We start from the raw sequence: 22,004 nt of genomic DNA on the forward strand, positions 1-22,004 counted from the left end.
TTGAAAGTGTTTTTCAAAAAATGTTAAGCCTGACTTAATGACTGTAAAGCTTTTTCCAGACTAAAAAAAAAAAAAAAATGGAGGCCAAGAAAGTAAGCTGTGTATTTTGCCAAGGTTTTGAGAGGATCTTGGTCAGAGCCAAGATTCTAGTCAGCTGTTTTAAAAATAGCCACAGATAGCAAAATATTTCTCTACTTCAAAACAATAAAGCCAGCTGTTGCCAACTTTGGGAAATCATTTCATTGTCATGCCTGGATTTCAACTGCAAAATCATAAATATAATAAAACATCTTAAAGGATTTACTGTATATGCCAAAGAGAAGGGTTGTCTCCTTGATGTTAAAGCTACATTTTAATATATATTAAACAAACTGCTTTTGCTTCTAACATTAAATACACACACACTGTATTTTCAGACATAACATTTGAGCCATTTGTTGAATATCACTGTGGAACATTTAATTCATTTATGCCAAATGCCTGGAGAAGTCGGGACTGTGAGGTCACCTTACCTTATGTATGTAAAAAATACCTAAACCACACTGATCAAGGAGTAGTTGGTAAGTGTTTTCATTTTAAGTTGTTTTTATGAGTTGCTTATGTGTCCTTTCAGTATATTCAAAGTCCTCCGTTTTTGCTAATAATTCATAATTTAAACTTAGCTAAGGCTAGTTTTGTATTTGTAGTAATAAAAATGTAACAAGATAATATCTGTTATTCCAAAAGCACCATGAATTTAACAAATGCATTTAGGTTGTTAACAAACTAAAGCAAAGTAACCTAACCATATGAAAATATTTTCTTCCTCTCTTTTTAAAAAAATTTGCATTCTTAGTCATTCTGTATTAGAAAAACAAAAGATGCTTCCTTTTCTATTCTAGTTTTGAGTTTTATTGATAGTTGCCCTAGAAATTAAATATAAATTAGAAAACAGTTTTACAGAATTCTTTACTTCATTGATTTCCTATCACACTTATATCTCTTAATAGTAAGACATCCTCCTCTTGGAATAGCATACAAAACTTTTAGGCGTGACTTAAATACTACCTAATTACAATCTAGTACCTGGAAACCCAATTATTTCTGTTTTTAAGGTCTATTACCTCTTTTTAGTTTCTGTGGGAATTAACTTCTTAACTAAAAAAAACAGAGATTAAACATAACCATCATTAAAAGAATCACTACCAGCATAATCAGAAACAACTCTAGGTTTAAAATAGTAAGCTGAGTTATCATTTTAAAATATTATTCCTTACAACCAGGCTTTAACTTTTTTATTTTCCTTTAAGTAGCTAAAACCTATGGCTATCCTAGATTCCACAATGTAGAATATGGGGGCTGGGGGCAGAAGAAGCATGGTGCCCTTTTTTTTTTTTTTAGAGATTTCTTTCATTGTTTCAATAATGTGTTGAAATTACTGTAATTGCTCTTACCCTCCCCCTCTCCCTGTCATTTTCCTTTCTCCATTTTTTCCTTCTTTATTTGGTCTTTCTTACACCATCTTGCACTCCCTTTTTTTCCTTCTGTTTTATTTACTCCCCCGGATGTACTACTAACTGAGCCAGAGACCAGACGTGAGGGCAGTTAAGCTAAGTTTGTTTGGATTAGTTGCTGTTGCTTCACGTTCGACAAATCCCTTTGATGATCTAGTCCAGTGTTTCAAACTAGGTTTACAGGATTCCCAGGTTCTTTGCTTGACTCCACCTTTGCTTCAATCAGAGAAGCTCCTGTTTTATCTTTTTATCTTTAGAGTGAAGTTTAAGGTCCTATTTTTAAAAAGGGTTCTGTGACTCATTTTTTAGGTTGAAAACCACTTGGGTAGATGCTATCTAAATGTTCTACATTCTTCAGCTGTGATGCTAATTGCTGTCAGAGCCCTAAAAGCAATTTTAAAAGAATGTCTTGTTTCCCAAATAGCAGTGGAATTATAACTAATTAAATTAGCGCTTAAGGGAGGCACTCAGTTGTGGTTAATAAAATAAAGTAAAAATGCTATCACCAGGTTGGGGGTAAGCTCCTGGAAGAAGAAAGCCAAAACTTGCCATGCACACCACTGCCTTCCCCCCCAACCTCAAAGAATCATGACAGTTTTCCTTTAAATCTCACCCAGAGTTCATATGAATCCAGAGGACACCACAGGCACTCAGCCTGGCCCTCAAGATGAAATCTATTTGTCACCTCTACTCTAGAGGAAATGTCCAGAATTTCAGACTCTTTTCAGCTGAGGATAAATATCTACCCCCACCCACATACTGTACATGAAATATCATTTAAATTGTGGTTCACAGTACTCCTTTTTCAGTGTGAAAACATTTTAGAAATGGAGAACCTTAACTGGTTAATTTTTATCTAGCTTTGACTCTCAGTTTTAGCTACATGACCTTTACCAAGTCTCCTTACCTCTTTGTGCCTTGGATATCTCATCTGGAAAAATGAAATATGGGATCTCATCTGAGATTCATTAGATCCTAGATCTAGATCTGGGTCATAGATTGTATCCTTCTCAACTCTGAAGATCTAGAATCCTATAATTTGTGTTATTGTTTCATATGTTTTCTGTTTTTCAAAAATTTAAAGCAATCATATTTTGATGACTATATTTATTTTTATATTAAGATTAATATTTATATCAAGAGTAATGAGTAATGTTTTTTAAATGTGGGAAATGACATTGGTGTTTTTTGTTGTTGTTGGTTTAAAAAGAAAAAGATACTTGGAAATATTATCCTACCCAGTGTGAGCCTGGCTGGAATCCCCACAATCAGAATTGCTATAAACTTCAGAAAGAAGGAAGGACCTGGAATGAGGCTTTGCATTATTGCCAGTCTGATAACAGTACATTAATAGACATAACTTCGTTAGCAGAGGTGGAATTTTTTATAACCCTCCTTGGAAATGGTGAGTGCCAAATGTCTTTGATTTAATGCAATATAATGTAGTAACAGTCTTTATTAGCAGAGTAGAAAACGAAATTAAGCTATTTAAAAGTGATTATTTATGGCACATATATCTAAAGTTTCTAAATAATACCCAGGAGTGCAAATTTATTGAATTTTTACAAAATATATGCTCAGAAACTCTGTAACAGCTCACATATGCCAGATGTATTAGATGTTTTTATATTTTTTTAAAGGGGCAAATGTCATTTCCTGAAACTTCTAACAGAAAAACCTAAACCTTTAATTTAGTTACATGGCTACTAGATAGCAGTAATGTACTGTGGTTATATAATTTAAGCAATAAAGGGGATTGCTTAGACAAATAATTGTATTTAAATAACTTTAGCCAGTGCAAATAGATCATTTATTTGGTGCAGTGGTTTTCAAACTTTGTGACATGTTCAGGAGTTCCAAGTTTCTAGGCCTCCACCCAGCTTTAGTGCATCAGAGCAGGTACGCCTCTACCTATGTTATATATATAATATAGAATTCTGCCAGGAAATACTGAAATCACTGGCTTAGAGTAAATTTTTAAAATGAAAAAAATCTCCAGACTCTATTATGATGACCTTCTCAAGTTAGGTTTTAGTTTAGAATGAAAACAAAATCTGTCTCTGTCATCTCTCCTCACCCTTCCCATTTGGGATTAAAAGAACCCAGTGGCTGCCTCTGTTTCAATAGGGCACTTGGACATCTCTCAGCCACTTGGGGTCTTTGCACCCTACCTGGCTGTCTAACTTTATTTATATTTCAGGCAACCCTATTGTTCCCATGCTTTTAAGAGTTTCTGTTCCTTTTTCCTTTGGCAAAAAAAAAAGGGGGGGGGGGAGGGAATGTATCATGAAGCTAGACTCTCATTAAAAGTTATTTTGTGTGTGGGCCCTTTTCCTAGTCCAATAGACATTCCTGTTTTTCCTTTATTTAGGCAGAAACAAAACAGACATTTCAGATCTACTTTCCACCCAGCATCAAGGACCAGAGTCCCGCAACCTGCCCTGCGTTTAAGCACTTTCCGAGCCTTGGCCTTAGCTCCCCCTCCTCCTCACCTATGAGGCCTATATCTGCAGGTCAGATGGTACAGTGTAGGAGGAAAGGTGTAAGTAGGTATTTCTGCCAAGGCTTAAAGCAGGTTTCATCACATGAAGAAATCACTTGTAAAGTGGTATATTTTGGAAATAGCCCCAGTGCAATATCTCCTTTGGGTAACATAGAATTCCTGTAAGTAACTTATATTTATCTCTTACAGAAAATGCATCAGAAACATGGATTGGTTTGAGCAGCAATAAAACTCCAGTTTCCTTTGAGTGGTCTAATGGCTCCTCAGTCACCTTTACTAATTGGCATACACTTGAACCCCAAATTTTTCCAAATAGAAGCCAGTTATGTGTCTCAGCAGAGAAATCTGTAAGTTTGTTTGTTTGTTCAATGCTCCCTTTGCTAGATTTGTATTGAGGGCCACCTGCACCAGGCCTCGGGCTGTGGCAGAGACCGAGACAGGCACACCTGCTCCTCGTGGGGCTTCCCTGCTAGGCAGTAAACATGCACCCACAGGAAAAAACAGGGTGATTATCGTTGTCATGATAGCTCTGAGGAGATAGTGACATGATGGTTGGGGCAGCTACTTCAGACAGAACTGTCAGGGAAGGGTCTCTGAAGAGGTGACATTTAAGCTGGGATTTAAAGAACAAAAAACATCTTGAAGAGCAGGGAGAATAGCATTCCAGACAGGGTGCAGTTTGTAGAAAAGCCCAAAGGCAAGCTAAGGCTCGACATGTCTGATAACCAAAAAGACCAGTGTGGTGAAGAAGGGGTGAATGGTGAGGGCGTGGCACGAGGAATGCAAAAATGTGAGGTTTATGAGTCCAGTATAGGAGCCACTCTGAAGCTTCAAGGAGATGAAGTAACTGTGGCTGCTACACAGAGAGCAGGGTGGAGAGGGAGAAGGTGGGAAGCAGAGAAGCCAGCTTGGAGGCGACTCCAGCGGTTGAATTAGTGTAGCGAGTATAGAGACAAGCAGACAGATCCGCAGACTCTGGAAGACAGGAGCTATTGCTAAATGAGATGTGGGCGTGAGAGAGGTAAGCCTTTAGCTTGAGCAACCACCATCTTGGCGGAGGTGCCCTTGTCTAAGATGACGAAGATAAGAGACAGACTGAGATGTTGAGAGATTATTCTGGAAAGCGATGGCTTTTAAGCTCCATTATCTTCTTAACATGAAAGGTTTTCCACACTGTGTGCAACCTCTGAAAATTGTGAATCAATGGAAAATCCTGCTCCTTTCCTCCCAGTGGCCTTAACATCACACTTATCCCAATTCTCTAGTTTCTCGTTTATCTAAAACATCTGACTATACAGAATTAGTTTAATCCCAAGCCATTTGAAGGGTTTATTATATGTTTAAAATAGACTTACTCTCTTTGATCAGCTGGCTGAACTTGCTGGCTGGGTTTTAGGTTATTGGGATTGGGTGGGTGTCCTCACTCTTTGAAACACCAGGATACCAGATCAAGTTCCTCCAAAAAGCAATTTATTCATGTTCCTTAAATAGCTTGACAAAGGGATGGTGCCAGCCAAACATGGGAAGTTTCTCAGCGTGTGTTTTTATTGTTTTGTCTTTTAAGGCTGTCACGGAGCTGTGCGGTTACAGTCGTAGAGGAGAGGCAGTGTCGGGGAGTCACATGACCTCTCGAAATGTTTGTCCTGGGTCTAACTCTGCTCCAAGTCACCACGATTTATTCTATAATATTTGATGCTTTGTTGGTTCATTAGTTTTGATATAACAGAGATGACCTTCATTTTCTACTGACATTCTCCTGTTTTATTTGACAAACATGGGCACTGCACTTAGCATGTTCACAGAACAGGGGCCAACATTTGGACAGAGAAATTATTTTTAAGAGAGTAAGGATAGGTGCTAATATCACTGAGTGTGGCAAGTCAGTGCTGCTGTCGGTGTGATATTTTGTGGTCCCCTTTTTGTGAGCTCAGTAGCTCCTCAAATAGTAGATGAGTAAAAAGCAACATTTATTCCCTTGAAGTAGAACTCAATGTGAATATAATTATTATAATTAACAAGTCACCTAAGCATGGTTGAAGCCTAAATTTGGATATGAGAACCTAGAAAGCTATTTACCCATCCATCCATCCATCCATCCATCCATCCATCTATCCGATAGTTATTAAACAACTACTGTGTACCTTACACTAACCTGTAACTGAAGACTCCACAGGGGAGGCTACAGAGCTGCTCTTGCAGGTGACAGGGTCAGCCTCCTACACAGTATGTCCCTTAGGGTCCTGGAAGGGCTCCTTATTCCCCTAAAACTCTGCCTGCCTGAGATACTGCCTAAAATGTGAATTGTGTGGTTTTAGCCTATCAATCTGAGTTGTGTTAAAATAAAAAATTATTTGGAAAGGAAGATAAAGTCTCAATCTGTTAGCAGTTGTATTTCCCACTTAGAAGCGGGTAGAGAGGAAGTAGCACGCTCACCAGGGCAGCAGAATGGCTCCAAACACGTGGCTGGCCTCCAGACCAACAGCACCAGCATCACCGGAAAATCTGTTAGAAATGTAAATGCTCAGGTCCCACCTGACTTAATGAATGAGACACATGGGGCCCAGTCATCTGTGTTTTAGTAACCCCTCCAGGCAACTGTGGTACACTCTAAAAATTGAGAATTACTGCTCCAACCCATCTTTTTAAAAAGAAAAATTGAGAACAGCTTGATGTAAAGCTAGCTGAGCCAGGTACTAAATCCTAGCTCCCAATTTTTACTGCCTACAGGTCCTTATGCAAGGTATTAAACCTAATCTTTTACATGGGAGTAATAATGCATACCTCACAGGAACGCTGAGATAATATATGAAAGTCACTCGACATTAAGCCTGGCACGCGTCTAGAAATATTTGTTGCTGCTCCCCTCCTGCCCACTAATCTAGGGTTGCATGTTGTGCAATTGTTTACGTGCTGGAGAGAGAGTGGGGCCTCCCACTCAGGTACAGAGAGAAACAACTCTTCCTAATGACGACATGAGGTCCTAACACATTAGTGCATCCTGAAACACTTATTATTAGTCATATTTTTATTCAAAGTAATTGGTGTTGCTTATCAGCATCAGTAATGGGATGTATTCATTCATCTGGTGATGTTTTCCCCTTAGGAGGGACACTGGAAGGTGAAAAACTGTGGAGAAGCACTTCCTTACGTCTGCGAGAAGCCAGGCCATGTCCTTTCCCACGCTGGGTCAGGCTGTCAGGAGGTGAGTGCCTTTACCCTCGTGATTTAGGGGCAGGCACTTCATAACTAGAAAAATTTATTCACCATCGATTTAAAGTGAACCTCTCCCCCCTCTCTCCTGCCTTTGCTGCCTCTTCCCTTTCTTTCCCCTCCCTCCCTTCCTTCTGTCCTTCCCTCCTCCGTTTTTTTCTGAGTGTGGGCTACTTTTAACAAACCAAACAGTCATCAGCTAGAGTCACCTGAAGGATTAACAGCTCTGCGAGGACTTTCTTGCCACCCTCTTCAACATAAGACTACTTTTGAGATAAAATAAAAGTAAATGTGAAAGCAAATGCCTTCCTTTAAGTCAGAAAGCGAACTGCTGCATCCAAACGCCTGCTTGCCGGTTCACTTTCCTTAAACTTAAATATTTGACTAGATACAATCATGCAGAGAAGTACCGTTCAAAATATATTTATTATTTGGTAAAGAGATAATAAAAAAGTAATGCTTTAAGTAATAAAGCTTTTTCAGTACTTTAAGTAATAAAAAAAAACACTTAATACTTTAGGTTTAAAATACATTTAATATCCTGCAGTAAAATTACCAAAAAAATCTACCTATCAGTATCCTCAACACATGCCTTCTCTCTCTCTCTCTCTCTCTCTCTCTCTCTCTCTCTCCCTCTCCCTCCCTCCCTCTCTCTCTCTCTCTCTCTCTCTCTCTCTCTCTCACACACACACACACACACACACACACAAAAGAATTTGGATTTAAATATTGCAGATTTTTAGATTGTATGAATATCAAAATTTTCCCAAACTGGGCTTTTATGCAATCCTGCTTGAATTATTTTTCCTTCTAATTCAATTATTTATGTACCAATTAAACAATAATCCATCTCTCCAGAAACTACATTTTATTTATTAATCAGTGCATAAACATATGAATCTTCATACTCTAGCTGCACAATACACATGCCATAGCTGACATGTTGCTGAACATTTTATTCCATGATTATAATTCCTGAATTAGTGATAACTGATCACTAATCTAATCTCTATCTAAACAGAAAAATTTTTTTTTAATTTTTCTCACTGTGTCTTTCAAGGCAACTCAACATGCTTTGTGTTGAAAGGGTGATTAGCTTCTTACACAGCAGGAACAGAGCTGATGTTCTCTTTGAACTTTGCAGACTGCTTCCCCTTGCTGGCCAGCACCACCAGTATTTAAAGATTCTCAGTTCAGACCCAAGTCTCAACTTTATGGCAAAATTCCCATTAATTTCTTTATGCATCATCAGTCTATGGGTATGGTTTCAAAAGGTTCCTTTCTTTTAGCCAGTTGCTTCAATGTAATTCTCTAATCAGTCTGCACATACAAAATTAATGTATAAAATAAATCTTGATCATTTCAAAGCAAAGGAAAAAAATTATTTTTTCCTCTGAGTCACTTTTTTGGGGATTGCACAATACGAGCAATTATTTCAGCACTGTCATCATCACCATTTCATTTAAAATGAAATGGCACCTCATGTACAAAGGACATTCATGGATACAATCAATTCTTCCCGCTTTCCTTACGTGCACAAAAGCTTATAGTAAAGAGTCTTTGTTTCCCTGGTTATTGCTGTGCCACTTTTTTTGAACCTGTTCAGTTCTTGGATTTTTTGTTTTGCTAAGCAGCCTGTGATCTAAAAACTACTAATGAAGAAAGAATACTTTGTCAGAAAGGTCAAATTGTCAGGCTTCCTCCACCTGTCCCTGCAAATACAAAAGCAGCCTAAGCTCCCTGCCCTGCTTGGCATGACCCACGGGGGGCTCGGGCTGGAGCTGTCAGTGACACACAGGTAAGGTTGGTGGGCTGGCTGGAGGTGGAACTCCTGTAATTCACACCTCATTGAACAATATGTTTTGAACTAAAATAGCTGATTTCTAAAAAAAAGGTTGTACTTAATTTACTGCAAGACCGAGAATATAGCAGAAATCCTTTTATAGCTGATCAAATTCTGGCAAGCATTTTCATGGCACAGAATTAAGTGTATTTTAAAACTGGTGAATATGTGAAAATAGATAGAAGTGATGTGATTTTATAATGTTGAAGGAAAAAGAACTAAAATAACTCAGTTGAAATATGGAAGACTGCCTGGCCAGTCCTGGCTCAGCGGTTGAGCATCGACCTGGGATCCAGGCAATTGAGGTTCAATTCCTGGTCGGGGCACATGCCCAGGTTGCGGGCTCGATCAGTGACTCTCTCATCATTGGTGTTTCTATCTCTCTCTCTCCCTCTCCTTTCCTCTCTTTGAAATCAATAAAGATATATTAAAAAAAAAAAAAGAAATATGGAAGACTAATGATACCATATGATTTTCAAGAATAGAGCACCCTTCATTGCTTGTAGGACTGAGCCGCAAAACACACGTTTGTCATTTTTGTCTGGGTGCCAACACTTGCTTTCTTTCTTTAAAAGGCTAGCCAATTGATTTAGGAATAATCTTTACTAAATATATATCTATATCCATATCCATATAGATAGATAGAAGACAGAAGATAGATTATATAGATAGATTGATAGATAGATGATAGATGATAGATAGGTGATAGATGATAGATGATGATAGATAGATGATAGATATAGATAGATAGATAGATAGATAGATGATAGATAGATAGATAGATAGATAGATAGATAGATAGATAGATAGATAGATAGATATAGACAGATAGATGATAGATGATAGATAGATAGATAGATAGATAGATAGATAGATAGATAGATAGATAGATAGATAGATAGATAGATGATAGATAGATGATAGATAGATAGATAGATAGATAGATAGATAGATAGATAGATAGATAGAAGATAGATAGATTCTGGCCAATCTCTATTTGGATGCATTATGATCCAGCCAAGACCATCCTAGGTTGCACCAGAATTGGGTTCCAGGTCAGCTTTTCCATGAGTCTGTGACTTTACCCAGGTCCCTAACCTCAGTGATCTCAGTGGGATAGCATGAAATAGCAGTATAGTATGAAAGAAAGTTGGAAAAATACACACTGTGATCTAGACACATGTGTCTTCTTTGCTCATACTGAGTCCCTGTCTCTATTCTGAGTTCCCTGCCTGCGTTGTCTCCTTTGATTCTCACCACAGCCCCACGGATACTATGATTACCAAGTTTTACAGAGGAGAACACTAAGACATGGAGAGATCAAATAAGGTCTCGTGAGGGTGGAGCCAGGGTTCAAACCCATGCATTTTGTCTTTAAAGGCAATACTCTTAACTTCTACCAGCCTGCAGGAACAATTTGTATGAACTTCTATATGCAAGAACATGCCCCCTCCCCCCCCCCAGCGCGCGTATGAGTGTGGGTGTGTGGGTGTGTAAGAGAGAGAGATCTTGAGAAAGTGTTTCTTTATTTTCACTTGCTTTTAAGGTTTTAGGTTTTAAGTTAATTAAAACTTTTAAGTTTTAAAATTAAATAAATGTAGAAGTGGCTGTAGCTAATAGCATTACCAGATAGAATAAATACAAAGATGTCAAGAAAAAATTCAAGTTTTGAGTTTTGAGTGGGTCAGTGAGGAAAGTAAGGTAAGTAGTAAATGATAACATACCAAAAGATCTTTTTCTATTTAACTAAATCAGACTATGTCTTTAATTTTCTTTTTTCTCTTTTAAGGGATGGGAGAGACATGGTGGGTTCTGTTACAAAATCGACACAGTCCTTCGAAACTTTGACCACGCCTCCAGTGGCTATTACTGTCCTCCTTCACTTGTGACCATTACAAACAGGTAAAATAGAAACTTTCTTTCAGAAACAGGACTGTGCTTTGACATGAGGGCTCTTGAAATGATAAAATCTAGCCATACTCAATAACTCATCAATATCTAAAGTGTACTATACATTAGAATATTAAGTTATTTAAATTATCAATTGAGATGAATTTAAATCATGCAATGTTATTCCTAAATTGATTTTTGAGTAACAAATAGTAAAATTTAAGGTGACCTTTACTTCCCAAAGAGATTTACTAATTATCTAGCTTTGCCAATGTATTCTGTTGCATTTAGATTTTATCTTCTAAGTCTCTGTAAGAGAAAAGAAATGTACAATTTAGCATTAAATTTTTAAAATTTAATGTGTGTGAGTCACATTGTGCTTTTTTTTAGAACAAAAGTAAGTGTAACTAAGCTGTGGAGGTTTCAAATATTTAAATGCTTGCCTATTGCATCTTAGGTCTATGTGTGTTTAGAGTTAGACCTCTCAGTGCACAGGTGTCTTCTGGATGCTAACAGTGAAACTGTGCCCTTTTGACACTCCATACAATTCACAGCATGCTACCAATGTGTAGTGGAGGACCAATGCCCCAAAGGCAGAAGTGACCTCAATGTCACTATCATATCAGGAAGACAGTGAGGGCTGTGAGACTGGCTCCTCCCTGCTGAAGACAGAAGCCTTCCGCGGTTCCATGGTGCAACTATATGGCAAAGCAAATCACTTGCTTTTTTACCGAGGCCATTGCCTTTGAAAACATCCACGAATACTTGGAAACAGGACAACTGGTGCTGCGGTTTCATCTAGTGACCCTTCACATGTAGGTCCAACCTGCAGGAGAGACTCCTGTGTGCTTCCTCTGTTCCCCTCACATAGAGGTCAATATTCAAAGCCACAGGTATTTCCTTCCTCTTTACCTGCCAGATTTCTTACCTTCTTTCCCAGTCTCTTCTCCATAAAATGACAGAAATTCACACATGTATGTGAACACAGGCACACCCCGAAAAAATGGACAGCATTTGGCAAAATAAATTGCCCTGTGAAACATTTTATGCTCAGGAGACCCTTCCTTCAGAGTATAGCTCTACCTTTGAAGTAGCTAGTGTTGTTTTTAGTTCTGCCTTTCTCCTTCCCAGAATAGCTGCTAGGTGGGGAAAAGCCTTTATCCTCAATTTTTAATTTTCTCAAAGGTTTCAAGAGTAACTCAGGTTGGAAGTCTTCCAGTCAGTGAGTCAACATAGGACTTCATTCAGGGGCCTGACCAATGAAACTATGTTCTTTTGTTAAGTATTTTTTAATTAATTATGTTTTCACTGAAGAAAATAAGTCTAATTGTTTTACCTTTTTAATGTCTTAGTCTTTCTGTGTGTGTGTGATGTTCATTGAGTGCCTGTCACATACCTCGCACTGTGTTAATTACTTTTCATGTGTTATCTGACTTTGTAAAAATTCAATACTCAAGAGTTCATTAGAAAATTATTTATTGAATACCTAATTTGAGAGAGGCACCATATTGGCATGCTGTACAAAAGAAATAAAAGCCATGGTGTAATCGTCTGGTGCTACTTACAGGCCAGCGGCTAAAGAGATAGAAAATAGATGCATAAAACAAGTAAAGAAGGTAGAATAACAATAAATGGGTAAACTCAAAGTGACATTACAGATAACCCACAATGTCAAAGTGACCAAAGGTAAGGCAGAAATCTGTTAGAGTCCAAATGCTTCCTTTTCTAAACACCTTTGGGGACCTCATGCAAATGATAGAAATTATTGAGGAAAAAACACTGTTTTATTTCCCCTAGAACTAGATGCAAGAGTATACTGTGAATATTTAAACATTTTTCTTTCATTAACTATATTCAGCAGCCAATACTAATGTGGGGTCCAACTCTAAAGCAGAACTATGGCACAGATAAGTTTGTTTTTGTCCCAGCCTCGACTTCCTGGGCCCACCCAGGTGACCTTGTGCTGGTGCTCAGTCACCAGCCAAGCCCCCACCGCGCCACACATTGGCCCCAGTGAGGCATCTGTCCCAGACAGGTAACATACATGTGCACCGCTCTGCCAACATGTCTACATCCAAAGCAGCGACTTCAACATGAGGCATGCAGGGTGAGGGAAGGAAGGGCCTCATATTCCTGGTCTTTATTCACTCAGACCCCAAGAGGTAAGAAATAAAGACCTGCACTGTACTGCTCTTCGAGCGACAGTACACGTTTGAATATTTTTCAACAGCATCTTTTGTCTGAGAAGGTTGGGCAGTAGATGGAAAGTCCCCAGATCCAGGAGTGTCCACTGGCAGCCCTGGTAATCATCCTCTTCCATTACTGATTTCCCTTTGAGTTAAGGCACTCCTGTCACTCACCAGTACCCAAGCTTGTAGTTGCTAATTGATTTTCCACTCTTCTGCACAAGTGAGCGACAGGTTTGATAGACACAATTAGAGCCACCTGCTACAAATTACTTATTTTTTTTTGTTATCTGGTAACTGCTCCTGGTCTAGAACTTTTAACACTTTGTGGAATAAGAGGGGAAAAAAAACAGACCCTATTGCTGAGTAACAGCATTTTATTTGCTTGCTGTTACCAAATCTTTATAAGCCTGGCCACTTGCAGACAGAGCATGAATGCAGAGCTTGAGTTCCAAAGTTACCATGGACCATTGACTAAATGCATGTATATCTAAATCTTGAATCAATCGGTCACGGAATATTTGCTACGAAATAATCCAAATGCCATTCAATTTTGTGTGAATTTTGCCAAAAGTGAGAAATCCTGCAATATCTCATTTTCTTCTAGGTTTAAATGTGCATTATTTTCAAGCATATTGACAGCTCTGCTATTTTTCTACAACCACCATATCTCTCAAACATGTTTGCAGTTAACTTTTTTTTATTGTGGTAAAATATACCTACCATAAAATTTATAATTTTAACAATTTATAAGTGCCCAGTTCAGTGGCATTAAGTACTTTCACATTATTGTGCACCCATCACCACCTTCCATCTCCGGAAAATTTTTATCTTCCCAAACTGAAATTCTGTACCCATTAAACAGTAACTCCCTGTTCCCACTTGCCCCCAGCCCCTGGCTACCACCATCCTACTTTCTGTTTCTATGAGGTTGACCACTCTAGTTACCTCATAAGTGGAATCATCCAGTAGTTGTCCTTTCGTGCCTGGCTTATTGCATTTGGCCTAGTGTCCTGTAGGTCAACCCATTTTGTAGCATGTGCAGAATTTCCTTCCTTTTCAAGGCTGAATAATATTCTATAGTATGTATATATCACATTTGGTGTATCCATTCATCCATCAATAGACACAGGATGCTTCCACCTTTTGGCTATTGTGGATAATGTTGCTATAAATATGAATGTACAAATACCTTTGAATCTCTGCTTTCAATTCTTTGGGGTAATGTACCCAGAAATTGAATTTGGAATCATATGATAAATCTATTTTTAATTTTTTTAAGAACAGCTATACTTGTTTTCAGCTGCACTATTTTACATTCCCACCAGCAGTGCACAAGGGTTCCAGTTCCTTCACATCCTGGCCACACTTCTTTTCTGTTTTTGTTTTTGTGTTGGGGTGTGTGTGTGTGTGTGTGTGTGTGTGTGTGTGTATGATAGACATCATAATGGGCGTGAAATGGTATCTCATTGTGACTTTGATTTGCACTCATGTCATAATTAGTGATATTGAGCAACTTTTATGTGCTTATTGGCATCTGTATATCTTCTTTAGAGAAATGTCTATTCAAGTCCTTTGCCCATTTTTTAACTGGAGTGTTTGTTCTCTGTTACTGAGTTGTAGGATTTCTTTAAATATTCTGGATAGTAATTTCTCATCAGATACATAATTTGCAAATATTTTTCCTATTCTGTGGGTTGCCTTTTCACTCTGTTGATAGAGTCCTTAGATGTGCAAAAGTTTTTAATTTTGATTAAGTCCCATTTATCTATTTCTTATATGTTGCCTCGGCATTTGGTGTCATATCCAAAAAAATCATTGCCAAATGCAGCGTCATGACATTTTTTTCTATGTTTTTTTCTAAGAGTTTTATAGTTTTAGCTCTTAAATTTAGGGCTTTGATTCACTTGGAATTAATTTTTGTAAATGGTGTAAGGTAAGAGTCCAACTCCATTCTTTCTCAAGTGGAAATCCAGTTTCCCCTGCATCCTTGCTGCAAATACTGCCCTTCCCACTGCTGTCTCGGCACCCTTGTCAAAAATCACTCGACCATACATATGACGGTTTATTTGTGGGTTCTGTATTCTGCTTCATTGGTCTATATGTCTTTATGCGAGTACAACACCATTTTAATTACTGTACTTTTTAGTAAATTTTGAAATCAGGAAGTATGAGACCTCCAACTTGATTCTTTTTTATCTTTGTTTTTGCTATTTCAGGATCCCCTGAAATTCTACTTCTGCAAAAAGAAAAAATCATTGGGATCTTGATAGAGATTACATTCAATGTGTAGATTGCTTTGGGGAGTATGGCCATTTTAAGAACGGGTCTTCCAATTAATGAACATGGGGTGACTTTCCATTTATTTGTGTCTTCATTAATTTCCTTTAGCAGTATTTTGTAGTTTTCAATGTATAAGTCTTCCACCTCTTAGTTAAGATTGTTCCCAAGTTTTTTATTCTTTTCGATGCTATTATAAATAGATTTGTTTTTGTAGTTTTCTTTTCAGATTGTTTAATGCAACTGATTTCTGTGTGTTGACTTTGTGTCCTGCAACTTTACGGAATTTATTAGTTCTAACTGGGTTTTTTGGTACAAGGCAGTTAATGTTCTTTTTAAAAAGTATTTTAATTACTCTTTTTAAACTTATACAATAAAAACGTTCTCACTGATACAAATTCAAGCAAACCAGAAGAATGTAGACTGAAAAGAGAAAGTGCACCCTCACCTCCACTGTTCTCCCCCCAACCAACCCCACTCCGCACCCCAAAGGAAACTGCCATTAACACTTTGGTGTTTGCTCTTCCAGGTTTAGTTCTGTGTATTTCCTAAGTCTGTATTTCCCTTATAGCCTTTTGTAAGAAACAATATTCAAAAACTTTACATTTCTAGTTCTTGAGGAATGCCACCAGAAACTTCTTGCAATAATGATCATGATGCGTTTCTCCCATTTTAAAACTATTGGTAGTCTATTTCTATTTTTTATTTAAAAGAAAGAGAAAGAAATTTGTCATTTTATATTAGTTCAGCAACAGAGTAATTTACTTTAAAATGGCATTAAAAATGTTAACATTTGTGTTACTGGGAAAAATCCAATTGCAATTACTCAGTTCAAAACGGAGTCCCTTCTAACCAGATCATTATATATAAAAACTAACACTGTGGTGTTTTGTTTTTTTATTTTAATTGAAATAGCTCTCTAGTGAAGTTACTTCCAATGTATTACTTTTTCAGTCTCTTTTTTCAGGTAATACAAACACAATCACAGTATTGTTTTCTGCTAAGTACTGTGTTGTTCCCAGACAAGAAACATCCCCCCCCCCCAACTATATATGTCACTGGCTAAACTGATGAAAAAATATAATATTCAATTAGAGGTTTAAGTATAAAATACCTCCTTTTGAAGTATATGCGCTTTTTTTATTTTTAGAAAGCGAGGAAGGAAGAGGGAAAGAGAAATAGAAACATCAGTGCTGAGAGAGAAATATCAACAGTCGGCTGCCTCCTGCACGCCCCCTACTGGGGATCTAGCCTGCAACCTGGGCATGTGCCCTGACCAGGAATCAAACCATGACCTCTTGGTTCCTGGGTCGACACTCAACCACTGAGCCACTCTGGCCAGGCTGAAGTATATACTTTTGAAATGCGAAATGTTTATTTTGAAATAAAAATATTTGTCAATGTATGCCCAACACATGTACTGCTATCTTCAAATTGCATTTTTAAATTAAAATTTAATGTTTAGCACCATGAGCAACAATTTCCTGTCAAGCTGATGGAAGTTCAAGATATATTTTTCTTGTGTACACTAAAAACGCACATTTGACTTCTTAACTTTTTAAAGAATCTGATTGGAAAAATTAATTTCTTTCTGATTCTAACAATTATCATTTGTGGGTATTTTTTGTTAAGATTAACAAAAAATGTTTACTGAATTCCTTCGAGATAACATTTTATCTTGCTTTAAGTAATAATATTAAACCATGTACATATGGTTATTTTTTGTTCCTTAAATCATAACATTTGAATTAAACAACCTCAGTGAAAACAAACAAAAAGGCCAGATGTCATAAAGCTCTGGAGTGTTCGCAAATGAGGAATTCTAAACACAAGGCCAGGAAAGACTTTAAAAGGTTGTCTGCTCTATTACTGTAAAGCCAGAGGTTTTGCAATCCTTTTAGTGTTTGAAACCAAATAGAGTGGTAAAGAATATAAAGTGTTCTCTTGGTTTTTTTTAATCAGATGGAAAATAGACATTCAAGAGATTGCCTGCTCTTATCCAGAGTTAATTTCTTAAGAGTATATGGTTTAGAAGAAAGATATATTTGCTGAATTTCTTTATTAACAATGCCATCTTCTTTCTAAACTGGACTGAGAAAACTAGCATCCTGTTTTGATTCGAAGGTTTTAAGATTTAATGTATGAGTATTCTATGCACCTACTTAACAAATATACTTGCCAGTTAAAAAGCGGAAGGTTTCTATTGTTTTAAGCAATGATAAATGGAGATAAAGTAGCAAATCAGGGTGGACTAAATAAACCTAAAATCAACAAAGGACAAAAGCAAAATGTCATGAATAATGATACTAAAGTCCAAGTTCACAGACAACGTTATTCACTCTCCATTATCCGACTGATGCCACAGTACAAAGTAATGGGAGAGCCAGCAACGCCCTTTGGGGTTCTAGAACCAGCCCAGTGAGTGGTGGTCCCGGTCATAGCCGCATGGTGCAGGGCCTTGCTGGCCTCGCGCAGCAGTCTCAGGCTCTGGGCATGTTAACAATGCAACTCTGCCTCAGGGGGGGAAGGTTATGAGAGCATGAACCAATGAAGTATAAGGAAAATTACAACAGCATCTAGACAATATTTAGCTTTATCTACCTTCCTTTTGAAGCACATTTACATAAGGTTCTGCCACTGCAATCTGGCTAAGAAGAACTTTTCTAATTTCAAATGTGAGCTAGTCAGATTATTAACAGAGGTACCTGCAGACGATTATAAAGCAGGATGAAAATCCATATGCTCCGCCAAGATGAGTGTCATGGATGCCTAAGACCTCTAACTGCCACTCGTGGTGTTCATAGGCAGTTTAAGAGTTCACTCCTTTGTGTTTGTTTCCCTTTCTCCCCTGTTTCCTCTATTCTTGAATGACCCCATTGCTTTTGCTTCCCTTTGCAAGTTAAGGATGCATGGTCATAAAAATCCAAAATCGAATGAAAAAGTCTAATTTGCTTTCTTGTTAGGTTTCCTGGGTAATTTCATAAGGCCTTTCCTTTCCCACTGACTCAGCAAGCCTGGCCCAAAATCACCTCTGTTTGAAATGTTTCTTCAAAACTTTATATGTACTGAAAATAAATTTTACAAGATAAGTCTCCAACTTAGCTTAACATTTCAATGCTAGTTAAATTTTAATACTCACATTTTTCTTTTAGGAGTCATGGGAAAGTTTATGTACAAGTTTTCTAGATTCTGCTTCTGATGTATTTGTGTTGGGAAGGGAGCATTTCCACCAATCAGTAAACTCTAACTCATTCAGCTGTTTGGAGAAAATATTACTGGCTGTACTTCTTTGGGTTTATTCCTAGGATTTTAAATTTATCTTCAGTGAATTTGCACATCTGAACACATTTGAATAAGCCAAGAACTCATGTGCCTGTGCATAAACTGATGTAGGAGACATGAAATTGCTTCTCCAATCTCTGTTTTGTTCTCACCAGGCAAGTGTGCAGGGTGGGCACATGTGAACTCTGTTGGCAGATGCTCATTCGGAAAAGCACAATATCCTTCCTTCTCCCCTCTGCCAACCCCTCATCTCATGCACATTATGAGGTGGTATGTGCTGTGTGCCCTGATTGGAAAATAGGGCACATTGTGCCAAAAAGTGTATTATTGCTGGCTTTGTAGACTTCACCACCTACACTTTGAAACTGGAGCTAAACTCTATGCCATGAAAGAATTAGGTCCTGTCTGTAAGAGTCAAATTCTCCACACTTGTATGTTTCTGGGGAATTGCACTGACATTTCGCATTTATTAATAAATAAAATTAATAAGTGTTCAGGGTCTTTGGGTATTTTTCTACTCTGTGTTCTAAAGAATTCATGAGAAAGGTTTATCCTGGTGCCATTCTGTGCACCTTATTATGTTTTAATGACAGTTTTTATTGCCCGGAAACTTACTATAACCATTTCCTTTTTCCCTTTTTAAGGTTTGAACAGGCCTTTATTACCAGTTTGATCAGTAGTGTGGTAAAAACGAAGGACAGTTATTTTTGGATAGCTCTCCAAGACCAGAATGACACAGGAGAATATACCTGGAAGACAGTGGGGCAGAAGTCTGAGCCGGTGCAGTACACACACTGGAATGCACACCAGCCCCGTGAGTAGAGGGAACCGTGACACCACCATTCCCTCCTCTTTTCTTTGCTCCAAATTCCTACCCCTTGGCCCACCTCCTTTGGTCCTTCCTTAATGTTTTCTTAATGTATAAGTAAGCTAAAATAATTACCACAGGTTCTCAGGGGCTGACAGATGGCTGGTTGTTTTTAAAACGACCACACAGGTTATTTGACATGTGCAAGGTGTAATTCATTGCGCAGGGCCTCACATGCCTTTATTAGCAGAAGCCCAATTTCTCCCTTTTAAATTCTTTCCAAGAATCCCAGGGGATTACTCAGTCAAGACTAGTTCCTGATACTTCACAGTGAATGAGCACAGTAAATGGGCACATGTGGGCACATTTCATCAGTGCACAGTCACTGCCATGTGACTTGCTGAGGAATGTTGGCCTAGTACTTAGGTAACATTCTTCTTAGTCTGTCTCTTCTATGGGCTTTTGTGGTATCTTAGCAAGATTCCAGAGTTACAGCTCTACTAGTTCACCCTTTGTACTCAGCTCTGGATCCCAAAGCATGAAACTGTGCCAGGATAGCCAGTTCCAGAGAAGCTAACGGCTTTAGCCACAACCTGCACTCGAACCAGCCCCTGTGGAGCAAGCCTTAAGCCGTTGTATTAAGCTTAAGTCACCAACCTAGGCTCAACACCCCTTTACCTCAGCGTGAATTCCCATTTGAATGACTTGGTCCCTCTGTTACCTATGGATCTCCATCAGGGCTATTCCAATAGATAATAGGCCATAGGTTGCCTCTAAATTTGTATCTGGAGTAAATGGGTTAGGGGCCTCAGGCTCTTCCCCGAGGAAACAAAATATCATTGTAACATAATAATAACTATCATGCACCAAATATTGATCAAAGGGCTAAATAAACAAATTAAAAGACAGATTATCAGAACAAGACACAACTATATGTTGTCTACAAGAAACCCACTTTAAATATAAAGAGACATGTAGATTGAAAGTAAAAGGATCAAGAAATACTAACATTAATCAAAAGACGCAGAAACAGCTGTATTAATTTCATGCAGAACAGACTTCAGAGCAAGGAAAGTTTTCAGTGATAAAAGGGACATCACATAATGATAAAAGAGTCGGTACTCTAAGACACAACAATCCTTAATGTGTATCCACCTAACAACAAAGTGACAAAATACAAGAAGGAAAACTGATAGAACTGCAAGGAGTAGATAATCTACTATTGTAGTCGGAGACTTTAACACTCCTCTACGAGAAATGGACAGACCCAGCAGGCAGAAAATCACTAAGGACAAAGTTGAACCCAACAGCACCATCAATCAACTAGACGTAATTGACATCTATAGATTATGTCATCCAGCAACAGCAGATTACACATCCTCCTCAAGCTCACATGGAACATTCACCAAGACAGACCACATTCTGGGCCATAAAACACATCTTCCCAAATATAAAAGAATAGAAATCATATACGCTCTGCTCTCAGACCACAGTGGAATTAAACTAGAAATCAATAACAGAAAGATAGCCAGAAAATCACAACGTACTTGGAGATTAAACAATACACTTCTAAATAACACATGGGTCAAAAAACAAATCTCACAAGAAATTTTAACATATTTTAAGCTAAGTGAAAATACAATTTATCAAAATTTGTGAAATGCAGAAAAAACAGTGTTTAGAAAGAAGTTTTTAGCATTGAATGCATACATTAGAAAAGAAATACCTAAAAGCAATAATCTAAACTTTCACTTTAGGAAACTAGAAAAAGAAGAGCCAATTAAATGCAAAGTAAGCAGAAAAAAAAAATAAGAAGAATTAGAGCTTAAATCAATGAAATTGAAATTTAAAAAATCAATAAAACCAAAAGCTGATTCTTTGAAAATATTAATGAAATTGATAAGCCTCTACTCAGCCTCCCTAAGTAAAAGGAGAGAAGAGACAAATATTATAAATGAAAGAGGGGACATCAGTATGGATTCCATGGATATTTAAAAGATAATAAAGAGCCCTGGCCAAGCATGGCTCAATGGGTCTCCGGTTTGATTCCTGGTAAAGGGAGGCAACCAATCAATGTGTCTCTTTCACATCAGTGTTTCTCTCTCTTTCCACTCTCTCTAAAAATCAATGGAAAAATATCCTCTGGTGAGGATTAACAAAAAAAGATATATATATAAAATAAAGAAATATTACATACAACTCAGACCTTATACCCTTTACAAAAATTAACTCAAAATGGATCATAGACCTAAATATAAAATGTAAAGCTATAATACTCCCAGAGGAAATCATAATAAAAAATCTAGAAGACTTTGGGTATGAAAAGGACATGAAATTCACAATCCACAAAATAAATAATTGATGAACTGGACTTCATTAAAACCAGAAACTTCTGCTCTAAGAAAAACAGTATCAAGAGAATGAGAAGACAAGCCACAGACTGGGAGAAAATATTTGCCAAAACCACATCTGATAAAAGACTGTTATCCAAAATATACAAAGAACTCTT

General features: G+C 37.7%; 1 protein-coding gene across 2 annotated transcripts in view; it reads left to right on the top strand.

Moving 5' to 3' along the window:
* PLA2R1 (phospholipase A2 receptor 1) overlaps window positions 1-22,004 on the top strand; it is a 94,121-nt gene that overhangs the window by 31,838 nt on the left and 40,279 nt on the right. For both annotated transcript variants that reach the window (XM_081141811.1, XM_081141812.1), the window contains exons 6-11: window positions 417-560; window positions 2,704-2,898; window positions 4,186-4,343; window positions 7,100-7,198; window positions 10,839-10,951; window positions 19,332-19,501. In XM_081141811.1, the coding sequence (XP_080997937.1) occupies window positions 417-560; window positions 2,704-2,898; window positions 4,186-4,343; window positions 7,100-7,198; window positions 10,839-10,951; window positions 19,332-19,501 (879 nt within the window). The remainder of the gene's footprint in view (window positions 1-416; window positions 561-2,703; window positions 2,899-4,185; window positions 4,344-7,099; window positions 7,199-10,838; window positions 10,952-19,331; window positions 19,502-22,004) is intronic.

Source organism: Miniopterus schreibersii (assembly GCF_964146895.1).
Source record: "Miniopterus schreibersii genome assembly, chromosome: 7".
In the NCBI taxonomy this organism is placed as follows: domain Eukaryota; kingdom Metazoa; phylum Chordata; class Mammalia; order Chiroptera; family Miniopteridae; genus Miniopterus; species Miniopterus schreibersii.